Below are 13,464 nucleotides of genomic sequence, written 5' to 3'. Positions count from 1 at the left end.
AGCGAAGGCGTTGCCTCCCTTTGCTCGAAACTCTTGATCTTCGCCTACTTGCGGTTCCAAGAAAGGAATCGAAAAGCATATTTGGGGCAGAAGTCTTACTCTGAATGAAGACATTCAAGATCAAACTCTGGCAGCCCTCAAATGGTGGGCTAACTACTCGTCTGAGTTTGGACATGTTCATTTCATTGGCCCAGCATCGTACATTACACAAGACGTGGAGGGTGAATCCCGCATCAAGAGATGTGGATATGTGGTTCCCACCCCCCAGCTACAACGAGCTACTTTCTGCTTTATTCTGCTTATCAGTGTGCTCGAAGCGTCAAGATCGCCAAGGCTTCGGTTTGAGAGACGGTGGAGATACAGAAGTACGATCCAATAGCCGATAGATAGACCGCAAACCCTGTCGTGCCTGTCCAAGATCTTGACTCGGCCGCCTGAAGAATCGAAACCCCTTGGAGTAGTCGTAGGTGCTCGGTACCGTACAAGGTTATCCTCGGTATCCATTCGGCACCGCATGAGGAGTCGGGCACTCTTTACCCAGAATGTTCCCGATCCGAGCTGCTTCCCCTCCATATCGAGATATCACCACTGAAGTGAAGACGTTGCCCGCTGCCATTGTAAGTGCAGCATCGACATAGTCCCATTCCGACAGGTTCAGCTCGTTGGCTTGCTTCATTCGCTTCAGCTCTTTCAGAATGTCCCGTTCAGTCTGAAGTTGGATTGCATAACAGGCTGCCTTGGCATCATCAGAACTCGTGTAATCGAGGAGATTCTGCACGACTGCAACAATATTGATCAAGTGCTTGGCTTTGCCATGTTTCCAATTTTCATATTCCTTCTGGTAAGATGCAATGTCGTTTGCAATAGAGAAATGGTCCCCAACTATTTGAAGGTAGCGTTGTAGTTTCGGGGCCTTGAGATCAACACTAGATTGGAGAGAGAACTTCAGACATGAGTAAGAGTAGCTGTAAAAGGGTTAGTAGTGAGTGTTTGTCGTCTCAACGTGCACTTACCTCATGGCAACATCTTTGTACCGATAGTCCAAGTAATCTCTGACACTCGTGAAATTCGTTTTAGGTTGGGCATGTTGGCAGAAGTCGATCAAGGCATTGATGACATCAATGCCACCATTCCCAATTATGGCATCCTCTTGCAAGAACCCACGGTGAACTTCTGAGATGCGCCTTTGAAGTGGAGTATCAGACATGACAAGCGGAACATTCCCCTGAATTCTTTGAATGAAATCATCTTGGACACGTTTGATCTAACGGAAGGTCAGTCTCCACCCCACAGCTTCTTCGTACACCGCATGTCTGATTTAGAGTTCTCACATTATTGGCATCGGTTTCCTCCCATGTGTCTGGACTTGGTGAGCCCGAATATTTTGGCATGATGAAAGACGAAAAAGAAGATGAGCACATACCATCGAAGATGACAATAAAAAGGATAACCTGTGCGAGCAGAGCTGTCCTCGCCTGATTGGCCTCAGGAAACATATACGTTGTGAATCTACTGTAGCGATCATAACTACGAGTCTGCAGTTCCCGGTGCGCAAAATCTGCCAGCGCCAAACCATTCGCGTTTTCGGGGTTGCCCAAGCTGGAATCTTCTGCGAACAGATGAAGTAACTCTGTGGTGCATCTCAAATTGGTTTCCCAGTGCTTGTTCTGACGCAATGAACGCAGACCACTGTACCAAGGAAGTTTGGTCAACCAAGGATACAACGGAATGCTGTGAGCTCCCCTGTTCTTTTCTACTTCGACGTGGAACGGGCTGTCGAACTCGATGGTTGAAGCTATGGGCGTGGGACCTTGTTTAGGCATATAGTCGTAGCAGAATTCTATGGGGAAAAGATGGCTCCGGTCGTGATGTACTACCAGAGCGTCAAGCTGTAGGTTGTGTCTGTCCAAGGTCTGTGGTGCTGCCGGACGAGGATTTCGACTTCCGTTGACTACGCCAGCCAATGGAGCAGATTCTGCTTTGGTTGACATGGCTGATGAAAGTGCCTGTTATTGCAGTCCGCGGTTTGTCATAGGACGCTCAAATCCAATGGGTTCCTAGATCTTGATAAATGGTGTGTCCGCAGCTGCTTGAAGAACTGTCTTGATCACAGCCCCTTGCGCTGATTAACAATATTTGATCCAGAAGACCCTTGCATCAATCGAAGGATCTGGTGATGAACCCCTTGCTCACGCGTCTCTCAAGGGAAGTCGCTGTCAAGAGCCACCTTTTCCGGGAATCGTTGCGGTAGTTAATTGTCAAGGAGGCCCTCAGTCTGCACACACTAATCACCAAACAGCAAACCTCAAAGATGGTATACACATCTTGGTATATCGGCATGACAGCCACCCTGTTCGTGTATGCCTGTAGCAGAGTTGTCTATCGTCTGTTCTTCCATCCGCTTGTTCGATTCCCAGGTCCGAAGACTGTGGCTGCTTCTGGTTTGTACGAGTTTTACTGGGATGCCATCAGGCAAGGCCAATATTTTCGACAGATCGACAAGATGCATCAGAAATACGGTAGTGTCACTTCGTCAAAGATCCTTTTGCCACGATAGTGACCAGAAATTATCAGGTCCGATCGTTCGCATTGGACCAGACGAGATCCATGTGAATGACCCAAAGTTGATTCCCGAGATTTATGCTGGGCCAGGAAGTGTTAGAGACAAATATCAGCTGTACATCAACCAGTTCGGGTGAGCTCCAAAAGGTTTATTGAACATGATAAATGCTGACTTGCGTAAGAATTCCGAATGTTAGTCAACCTCCTATGAGACTCTTCAAAGGTGAGGCTGACCAATATATGACAGTCCTCCCTGGCCACACTCTCTCACGACTTGCATCGCAGTAGACGAGCAGCGATCTCGCCGTTCTTTTCCAAACGTTCCGTTGCCAGAGTTGAGTCGGTCATCATCAGGTTTTCCGAATCGCTTTATCGACACATCAAGACCTACTTAGATACGAACCAGCCAGTGGTGTTGAATGATGCTTTTAGTTGTTTCGCAACCGATGTCATCACGGAATATGCGTTCTCCCGTACTTATGGCTTCCTTGACCATGTGGACTTCGTGCCAAATCTGCGTATACCTCTTCAAGGCTTGATGGTTTCCGTACACTACCTAAAACACTTTCCTTGGGTGTTCAGCATCATGGAGATGCTTCCGGAGTACTGCAATGCACATGAATGTTGTGGGAAGACATGCTAATTTGACCAGTGCCTTTGCTGAATGGTTGGACCCTCGGATTTGCCAGCTGCTTCGAATGCGAAAGGTATATTACCACATTTAACAAGAACTTTAGTCCGTTCCAACTATGAATGACACACTTCCTATAGGACATCAAGTCACAAGTGAGAGCCCTTTCATCTGCCGAAAGCCAGACTTTCAACACAAAATCCCATCCGACCATTTTTCACGAGCTTCTCAACGCAGAGGTTCCAGCCAGTGAAAAACACCCAGACAGGCTGTGGCAAGAAGGCTTTCTGGTCATTGGAGCCGGCACTGAGACCACTGCTGCAGGTAGGCGAAAGAAACAACAAAATCACATCATGCTCTCACCTGACGCTATTGCGTAGTTCTCTCGGCGACAATGTTCTATCTGATAGACAATCAAGAAGCTTACAGAAAACTTAAGGAGGAACTCGCGGCAGCCTTTCCAGATCATTCGTCAGCAATGACGATTGCAAAGCTAGAGCGGCTGCCCTACTTGATGAGTACAAGATTCCCAGATGCCCGAGCTATGAATGCTGAGACTGTCATACCATGCGGTAATACAGGAAGGTCTGCGCCTCGGCCTCGGAGTCAGCTCGCGACTCCAGCGGGTGTCACCGTACAAGGCCATCCGGCTCGGAGATTGGATCGTTCCTCAAGGAACACCCGTGGGAATGACAAGTGCACTCATCCACTTGAATCCAGATGTTTTTCCCAACCCGCACCAGTTCATTCCTGAGCGGTGGATCGAAAACCCACGCCTTGACGATTATCTTCTGAGCTTTTCCAAAGGAACGAGACAGTGTGCGGGTATAACGTGAGTGCTCACGATTGGAACGATCAGCTATATGAGCGGATAACTGTGGTTGATGCCGATTCTGACCTGGTCTTTCTTCAGTCTTGCCTATACAGAACTCCGGATTGTCTTGGCCATGTTGAATCGGCGCTTAGACTTTGAACTATTCTCAACAACCAAGAAGGATGTCGTACTGGATCATGACCTCGTCACTGCAAACCCCGCTTTTGAATCCCAGGGGGTCAGAGTCCTAGTCAAGCAGACCGAATATTGATCCGCAAATGAGTTGGGCTTCCAAAGGTCATATGATGTTACTCCAGGTGATACGGCCAGACATCACAAGATGAGCAAAGGTGTGCACAGGCCCTCCAGGACTGGCCTACATGTCCAACTGAACCAGGAAATGTGTTGGCTCCCTGCCCTTGATAAAGTGATGGAGTTTTCTCGTCAGAGGGGTTTGAGTTCTTTTGAAATCCTACGTGCTTCCACATCTGTCCTTCCCGGTGTCCATGATATTCTACTCTGCTGGAACTTTGAACGAGGGAGTCTATCGGACTGGAAATAGAAGACTCAGCTGTTGCGAACTGAAGCAGTACTCCCGTCCACAGTTTCAGGACATTTCTAGACTAGACTAGACGCCCAACGAGTGACTGCATAGCAGCTGATACAATCAGCCTCATTCGGCGTTGCTCAGGTTGCCTTTTTCGTATCACCAACGGTTCTCAGCCCTCTGGACTGTAGCATATTTGTATTCTGGCGTTGCAACTTGTTTCTCACTTGTCAATCCATACTTCAGGGTATCTTTTGGCAGAACGCCGGAACAAAGTAATTATTGCATTCAGGAGGATGTCATCATCTCTCAGGATGAGTTCACGCTGTCCATCGATTGAGGACTACCAGGTGGCGTGGATTACCGCCCTACCTGAAGAGCTTGGTGCCGCCACTGCGCTTTTAGACGAAACGCATCATCCACCAAGGAACTTACCGGTGGAAGATGAGAACGGCTACACATATGGCTGCATGTTTTCATATGATGTAGTCATTGCTTCCCTGCCCTCAGGGGTGATTGGCACGAACTCGGTTGCTGGAGTGGCCAATGGTATACTGCGCACGTTTCCAAATGTGAAGGTGGGCTTGATGGTTGGAGTAGCTGGGGGAGCCCCAAGCTTGAGAAATGACATCAGGCTAGGTGACGTTGTGGTTCGTAAAATCCTTTTCAAGGTCTCAGTCCTATACCTACTCACTCTCGACTAGGTCAGCTGTCCCTCTGATGGTACTGGGGGTGTATTACAGTATGATCTTGGCAGGAGTGTACAGGATGAGGACTTTAAGGTCACAGGATATCTTGCTCCTCCTCCAAGATCACTTTTGAACGCATTAGCCAGCATCAGGGGGCGGAATTTGATTACAGGAGATATGTTGAGAGCCCTTATTCATGCGACAGATCACAAGAGGCATCGTCGGCGGATCTTTGAGACGCCCGACCCAGAATCTGATCTCTTGTTTCGGTCTAGTTTTACACACCGAGCAGAACACAGGTCATGCATGCAAGTGTGCAGACAATACACTGACATGTTGGCCGAACGAGCGGAAAACCTCGACCGAGTCGACAATGAACCGTATATTCACTATGGCACCATTGCCTCTGGAAACCAACTGGTCAGGGATGCAAAGATGAGAAATAAGATCGCCAGAGAGAGGAACATCCTCTGCTTTGAGATGGAAGCCTCCGGTTTGATGACAAGCTATCCCTGCCTTGTCATTCGAGGCATCAGCGATTATGCCGACACACACAAGAATGACGCGTGGAAATACTATGCCGCAGCAAATGCAGCCGCGTACGCTAAGCTTCTCCTTCAGCATGTGAGAGGCCTCCAAGAAGAACCTCGAAACCCAATTGCACGAGGTGATGTCGAGGTTGACAGGCGCTTCCTCCAGGGATCAAGAAGTCGTTCGGATACAGATAGGCTCCCATTAGCTCCTGAAGCAGCGACACTTGATGAGTCTCGACCTTTGAGGCCCAGCTCATCGACGTCTTCGAGGACCCTCTGGGAATGTGACAACGATGATGTCTATGTCAGCTCGTCCCGGCAAGCCCGAAGGCAAGATCGGGACATGAATCTTCCTTTCAGGAAGAATGGGAGAGGTTCGGACGATGGTCCTAGAGAGCACAACAGCTCGACAGAAGGCGCAATGGTACGATATGAAAATGATCTGTGCGAGCGGTTAGCCAGGACTGATCAACTGGTCAGATGTCAAGCCTACTACCTGATCTTGAATAACGCGGGCAGCCTCCGTCAGTGGCTAGTTTCCAACGGTGTTATGCAAAGCTTTGGTGGAAACGGATGCAGGAGGTCGGCCAAGGTCATGGACTTGATTTGGCTGCTAGCCTTGCGATACTTCCAAAGCTCTTGGAAAATGCGTCATTGCGTGGTGCGGCTGGACGTTGGTATGTTGGAGCCATGTCGAAATGACGAAGAGGCAGAGAGGGCTGCGTGGCTTTCACTGACCAAACAGCTTGAGAGGAATCTGGCCCAGCATCATCCACAAAGCAGATTATTGGGAGGTTCGACAATACGTGATGATCTTGGGAAGCTGGCCGTCATAGAGAGGTTTGCGCAGTTGATTGATGACGAGGCCTGGGGTGCCACGAGGCTGGTTTTCATCATCAACCTTCATCAAAGAGATATGTATTCTCGCCCCAACTTGTGGCAGGACCTAGTGACAAGGATGCTTTGGTTTGCCCATGTCGAATATGTCCCGAAGGACAAAGGGTGCATCCAACCTCTGAGTCGTTACAAGATGTTCGTTACATCTCATGCACCAGGTTCTTGGAACCCCTTCGAGCCAGACAATCACATCTACTATCACGAGGCGACCTTTGGTCCAACCTGGGACTTTAGTATCGAAGCACTTGACAAAAAATTCCGAGAAGTCTTGGGCAACTAGCAAGAGTCCCCTTTTACTATGCAGTGGTTAATTCTGGCATAAACAGACAGTTTCTCTGATCTTCGCGAGGAGTTTGGGTGTTTTCTATTGAGACTATTTGTATTCATGTTAAATGAAATCTCGTGTCATGATTCATTTGATGATTTCGAATTGCAGTTGGGATATACTCATTGGATCACAATCGAAAGACGGAACTCATCGAACGGTTAGACTTTTGGCATTTGAATAGAGGTGGTTCTTCACAAGCACGGTCTTCCACTAGATTTCAGCACTCTTCCTCCTTGCAACCTTGGGCGGTGAGGAGGTGGCCCCTCGGCCCCTCGGCCTGGCGGAATAAGTCCGCGTCTTGGCAAGGCTGGGATCCCCTAAGTCAGGTGGTGGTGCTCTTGGGCTGTCGAGTGACTTTGGTGGCGGAAGAATGTCTCTGTATGGAGTACGAACATGCGAGTAGGACCCGGCCCGTACCGGTTGCTTAAAGAGACCCAGACACCCCATGACACTTGCCGATGGTTGGAGTCTCTATCTGCAGTCTAAGGTGCTAGTGGTTCCTGTGAACATCAAGCTCGAGGAGAGACCGCAGTGTAATCACTCGACGCACTTTTCGAACTGGTCCCAATCTTTTTCCTGAAGTTTTCCGGCAAGCCACTTTTCCGCCCAAGCGTCGATCTTATCCAGTGTATGACCCAGGGGGTCCTTCTCAACAATGGCGGCCAAGTCCTGTGACTTCGTAGCCTCACATTGCTTCTTATCTGTCATTCTTGTTACCAACTCCAGGTCCGGAGACTCCGCAGGCCCAGTCTGCTTCTTGTCCCTTGTTTTTGCCACCATCTGCTCCCCATCCTTTTGGGCTGCATCACTTGATATGACCCTCTCTTCAAGCGTAGGTCGCCATCGCTTGACCTGCGGCTCCATCAAATCTAGAGTAGGAGACAAGAATCTTTTTGGCTTCGGCCGGCCCTTGGGGGTCATCGAGGCATAACCTCTAGTTCCTGCTTTTGTCTTGATGAGATTATCGATGTATGAACCAGCTGTCTTGAGAATAAGACAATCAGACGCAAAAGAACCGTCAGCCCATGCTTGATCTTGCTTTCCCTCTTGGATTTCCCCTGGTTCTAGTCCTTCCTGTTCTTCCGAGGGAGGCTCAAGATCGATCAACTCACCAAGTCGATGCATGAGCTCCGCGTACGAAACCTTACCCCGGTCGATTCGAATCAAATCATGTTGTTTGAGGGAGGTGATGTAGGTGACGGCGTCGATGAGGACATTTTTGGATGGAGGATTGTGGGGTGTGATGCGCCAGATTCGTCGATAGTCGATCTTGAGATGCAGATTGTGTAAGAGCCTATTCAACTGCGCTCGCTGCGCTGACGCCGGAGGCATCTTCGATGGCATAGTGGTCAGATGTTGCAACAGAGACTACATGAAGAACGCTAACGAAACACGAGGCCGTTGTGACGGGTTCAAATAATGAAGCAACGTTTGAGGTGGGTGGGAACGACAATAGAGCAAAATCCTGCGATGCATGTTGAACAAGGCCACAAATAAGGCCACAAAGAAGGTCGGCGTAGGAGAGACGCGGTCTGGGTGAAAAGTGATCAAACACATAGTCACTTGATTCTGGCATGAGTGAAGCACTTTTCCGTCCTCTGCTCTTGCCACATGATTCAACCAAAGTGCCTCACTCCTGCCAGACCCAAGCACCTACGGGGAATTGGCAGGTGCGGTCCAAAAAGTGCGCTATCTTCCAGCAGCCTCATTCCCCCAAGTTCCGCAAACAAATTTCGTGAGTGCGCCCGTTACGATTCACGATTGCGCTGGACAGTCAGTGCTAGATCTTAAACAATCGACGCACTGGCTGCATCGACTTTGAACAGGTTGATTCTAATACTGCACGATGCTTCAACTGCGGTTGAACCCATTATCAAGTCCTATCACAAGCTGGCTTTTCTCATTGACCAAGTGTACACTTCCTAGTATCTGTCGTCCATCCCATCAATCGATTGGCAATGTCACAGACGTAACATTCTGTTGCGCCATCCTGACCCAAGTCTGCACCCAGAGAGAACGAATTGGGACCCGAGTTATACATTCTTGCCGAACGATAGTAGGCCTGCGCTAGCTCTGCCTTACCAAGATTTGCAATCGAGTTGGCTCGGTTCAAGCCAGCGACGAGATTGACCTCACCACCACTGACACCCTCCTGGATCATCAGTTGAATCTGAGACTCGGGGCAGGGTGACTGGACGGTTCCTCCACTGTTGCACGTTCCTTTGCCCATGTAACTTTGCATAATGCCGGGGTTGGAGACGGCATTGGCAGTAGACTGCACCCTGACACACCCGGTAGATTCCTGCATTGCCACCGCCAGAACGAAACGAGGATCGATCTGCGCTTGAGCTGATACTGTCAGTATCGCCTCCCGAACTTGTTGATTTTCTTCATCGGTGTTGGGGGACGCCCCACTGCCGACACACTCTTTGCCGATGTATGGGAGAACACTGTCCCACAAGGCATTGAAGGATATCCATTGATCATGTGCTGGCCAGCCGCCAGCTTGCGAGCCGTCGCCTTGGTAGAAGCTGTACTGATTGTGTGCCTTTGCCGAGCCATCGTCTACATTAAAGTTTTTGATGGCGAATTGTTCAATCACTTGCGAGGGCCTGCTAGGTGGCGGTGGGGGCCCCGGTGGTTCAGGTGGTCTGGGTGGTGTTGACGGGGAACTGAACGGGCATGATGTGCTTGAGGGACCACTTGGTGGGCCTGGTGGACCAGGCGGAATACCAGGTGGTGGAGAAGGGTGGTCTCCCGGTGGCGGTGATGAGGGTTTGCTACTTCCGTCAGGGATGATCAACTGGAGGCCGGGATGGATGAGCTCCCAGTCGCAAACTTGGCAATTCGCCGCTTTGAGCTGGTCGAGGGTAATTCCATATCGTTGAGCAACGTCATAAGCGGTGTCCCCGGAGACAACAGTGTACGTTTTACCAGGCACGCAGAGAGAGGTGGATGGATCTGTTGAGGGTTGGTTTGGAGGAGCAGCACTAGGCGAACTTTGTATGGACGCTGGCTCACTGGGGATATTTAGTACCATTCCTGGGTAGATCAACTCCCAATTGGAGACTTGTGGGTTCGCTGCTTTGAGGGAATCGAGAGAGACATGATTGGCCTCGGAAATCTTCCACGCAGTGTCTCCTGAAACCACAGTATAAGTCTCGGAAGACTGTCTCTTCTTCAGATCGGTTTCCATAACGGAGGACAGAGTTGTCGTAGAAGTTGGCGGATTCGAGGCAGGGCGGCAGTGAGCTGTTGATGGTAGACGTAGACTTGTTCCGGATTGTAGTGAACGCCATGATGTTATGTCGGGATTGTAGAGGACAAGATGGCTGATATCGATATCGCAGTTTGAGGCGATATAGCAGGCTGGGTGTCCAGAAACAATGTCTGCATCTCGGACCACATAGGTGACCTCTGGGAGGGTGGGAACGTAGGCGAGAGCGTGGGAGATGCCAGTAATGGCTAGAATCGTGAGTTTCTGTATCGGCATCAGTAATGACTCAAACACGAGACCTGGAACAGAAGAGGGGCGCACCAAAGAAGAAACCATGTGAAATACGGCGGCGGTGATTCTTGTCAAAGGTATGAGGTGGAGGATTGGTTTCGGGATTTGGTCTGTTTGGGGAGGAGAGAATTAGAGAGAGAGAGAGAGAAGAAACAAATTATTCGTGTGCGTCAAGGTGAAAACCACAAACCACAAAGCACGTGGCTCGATCAAGCGTGGCACAAGTGGAGGGATTGATGGTGATGGTGATGGTGATGGTGTCCACGGGTGTCAATCTGTGACGAGGGTGTTTGCAGGTGCTTTCAGACGAGATGTGGCAGAGTTTTTGGACCAGCTGCTGTTATGACAGATAGCCACCCGAACATGAACCTGTTGTGGTCTTGCCTGAATCATGAAAATCTTGCATCCCAGTCTCTTGGTCTATGACTCTTGCTCTGGTGTCTACAACGCAAGAGATGAGATATGGAAGAAGCCGTGGACCGGGTATCTGCCTTGCAAGACACGGCTTAAGATTGGGCGTGGATTTGGTACAACCACATAAAAGAGAACTGCGGTGCCATGTTAGACACCTCATCCAACGGCATCAGTCGACACCTGAAATATCGGCGAAGCGGTGAGGTCGCATGGAGAGAAACAATGAGAGACGTTGAAATCAAGGAATTGGTTCACTTGGGCTTTGTTTCATGCGCCGGAAAAGGTGACACTGCCTGGGGCGAGCACGAGTCAGCTGATGAGGCCAAGACAAACAAAGAAACAACGAATCTGGAGAGGAACTGGGTGGTGAATAGTTGACATGATCTCGCTTCTAAGGCGGGTCTCGCGGAGCCGCTTCCCTCAAGCCAAGATCTGTGTGGTATTGTATACATGTGAAGGTTGTTACATCTATTCCTGAGCTCATTTTCTCTACTCAAATTCTTGGTCCACCTCTTGAAAATGATCAAAGAAACCTTTGTACAATTGCACACCCAGGCCAGGGTCAAGGGAGCCTGTGGTGGCGCGAATAGAATGCATGCTGAGTTGAGGAATGCCGCAATCAATAGCCCGGACTCCCAGCTTGGAAGAAGTCATGGGTCCAATGGTTCCACCGCTGCGGCTATCGTTTCGAATTTGGAAGACTTGGAGAGTACTACCACTTTTCTCGGCGATGCGCGACAGGAGAGCGGTCGAGACACTGTCGGTGGTCATGTGTCCATTGGGATCGGCGGACACGGCCACGCCAATGTTGAGCCGAGGGGCGTGATTCTCGAGATAGGCGCCGAGGAAGTTGGGATTGACTGCGTGAATGACATCGGACGAGACGAGGAAGGAGTTGGCCAGGGTTTGGCTGAGGAGATTGGGGCCATAATTGTCAGAGCTAGATTCGACAATCCTTTCAATCACACTCGACATGAAGTTGCTCCTGGCACCTTGACGGAGATAGCTACCAATTTCTTCGTCATCGAAGCAGCCAACCATCTTGACGATACCCGGTGAATCATCGTCTGATGAAGCGAGCAAACCCTGGATGGCGGCAAAACAACATAATTTGTCGTCAATGCGACCTGCAAAGATGAACTCCTTGTCCAATCCACCTAGCTGAGCGGGCTGAATATCAAAAAGCTCGAGCTCCCAATTGACGATGTCGGTGTATTCCTGGATGCCGAGTTCGCCAGCGATGGCCCGAACCAGTCTCTCGGGCTGTTTGGCGACAAATGTGCCAGCAGGCAGGTTGAGTGGAGCATGGGCTTTTCCTGTGATGTCAGAATTGTCAAGGCCAATGATGGGAACCATGTTTGTTTCTGGATTGAAGGGACCTTGGGCAGCGGCGCCAAAGTGAGGTGCCAGGGTGGGTACTCGCGCGATGGGCCAATTCAACTTGACCAGCTGCTCGGTGATCTTGCCATCCTTGCCCTTGACTAGAACTCGGCCACCGATACCGAGATCTCGATCCCACCAAGTGAAGTTCAGTCCTCCAGCATAAGGGGCAACACCGAGTTGAACAAAGCCAGCTTTGGTAGCCAACTTGGGGACTGGCTTGAGCTTTGCAGTCAAAGCATCAATATGACCAGCCACGATGCCAACTCCGTTTCCGGGTTTGTAGTCCTTGCCCACTGCAAAGGCAATAAATGCGCTGCCATTTCGCTTGATATAGTATTTACCACCCGGCTTTATCTTCCACAGATTCCTTTCCGAGAGGCATTCGTAACCAGCCTTGGCGAGGTCAGATGTAAATGCATCGACGGCATGATAGATGGTGGGATTGTTGGTCATGAAATCGAGGTAGGGTTGGGTGTACTTTTCTGCCGAGAAGGGTGCAACAGGGGGATGCTCATCTCGAGTGCGCGAGACCTGTTGGGGGTAGGCCGAATGCTGGTGATAGACACGATCATAGCCTCTAGCGACATGCAAAGGTAGATCTTCGTGGATGGAGGTAAAGAACCCCGAGGAGGTTTTGCGGACCATGGTGATGTGAGGGGAGCGAGAAGGGGAAGAGGAAAGAGATGAGGGTTAAAAGGAAGAAGTGTTAGTATGGAGGAGGAGGAGGACGAGTGAGGTTTGAGAAACTGAACTGATATGCAGGTACACAAAGAGCAAAAGGGAAAGAGAGGAAGCGAGTGGATGATGACAACGATGACATGTTGCAATTGGGGTGCAGCTACAGCTGATATGCAGTTGATACTACTCCGTAGGTAGCTTGTCGATGAACTGTGGGACTAGGACCTGCCACTCTGTCAGGCTGCATCCCCTCAAGCCACTTTGTTGCTTCCTTGGTTCCTTGGGATCTGCCCGGCAACAGCCACATTATTCCACAAGTCTAAGTTAGGCACATCGGGGTGGTCAAAGCCTAGAAGTGAAGCCTGGGTATTCCCCGGGAGTGCCTGGAGAGGGCTAAAAAGGCACTGTGACCCCTCAACCAGATCTCCCTCCCCCTCACTTCTTCCTTTATCGCCGGTCAAACTTCCATGACATTCCGTC

The 13,464-nt window shown here is 50.1% G+C and overlaps 3 protein-coding genes across 3 annotated transcripts; all 3 read right to left on the bottom strand.

The window, feature by feature from the left end:
* Positions 1-7,538: 7,538 nt before the first annotated feature.
* Positions 7,539-8,333, bottom strand: PV10_06694 (uncharacterized protein; the record flags this gene model as incomplete). The annotated part of the gene is made up of 1 exon (XM_016371517.1): positions 7,539-8,333. The coding sequence occupies one exon, from the start codon at positions 8,331-8,333 to the stop codon at positions 7,539-7,541; it is 795 nt and encodes a 264-aa protein (XP_016223810.1).
* A 550-nt stretch (positions 8,334-8,883) lies between these two features.
* PV10_06693 (uncharacterized protein) lies at positions 8,884-10,690 on the bottom strand. The gene is made up of 2 exons (XM_016371516.1): positions 10,540-10,690; positions 8,884-10,482 (listed from the first exon to the last, which is right to left on the bottom strand). Exons 1-2 carry the CDS (start codon positions 10,552-10,554, stop codon positions 8,902-8,904), a joined length of 1,596 nt encoding a protein of 531 aa, XP_016223809.1. The 5' UTR covers positions 10,555-10,690; the 3' UTR covers positions 8,884-8,901.
* A 600-nt stretch (positions 10,691-11,290) lies between these two features.
* On the bottom strand, positions 11,291-13,121 carry PV10_06692 (uncharacterized protein). The gene has a single exon (XM_016371515.1). It carries the CDS (start codon positions 12,949-12,951, stop codon positions 11,413-11,415), a length of 1,539 nt encoding a protein of 512 aa, XP_016223808.1. The 5' UTR covers positions 12,952-13,121; the 3' UTR covers positions 11,291-11,412.
* Between the last annotated feature and the right edge of the window lie 343 nt (positions 13,122-13,464).

The sequence above is a fragment of the Exophiala mesophila genome (genome assembly GCF_000836275.1).
Source record: "Exophiala mesophila strain CBS 40295 unplaced genomic scaffold supercont1.4, whole genome shotgun sequence".
Lineage (NCBI taxonomy): Eukaryota > Fungi > Ascomycota > Eurotiomycetes > Chaetothyriales > Herpotrichiellaceae > Exophiala > Exophiala mesophila.
The sequence above is the reverse complement of the archived record's forward strand: the minus strand, read 5'-3'. Positions and strand labels throughout refer to the sequence as shown.

Excerpts from the sequence above, each read along its gene's own strand:
- PV10_06692 (XM_016371515.1), bottom strand. The coding sequence starts at position 12,951 with ATGGTCCGCAAAACCTCCTCGGGGTTCTTTACCTCCATCCACGAAGAT.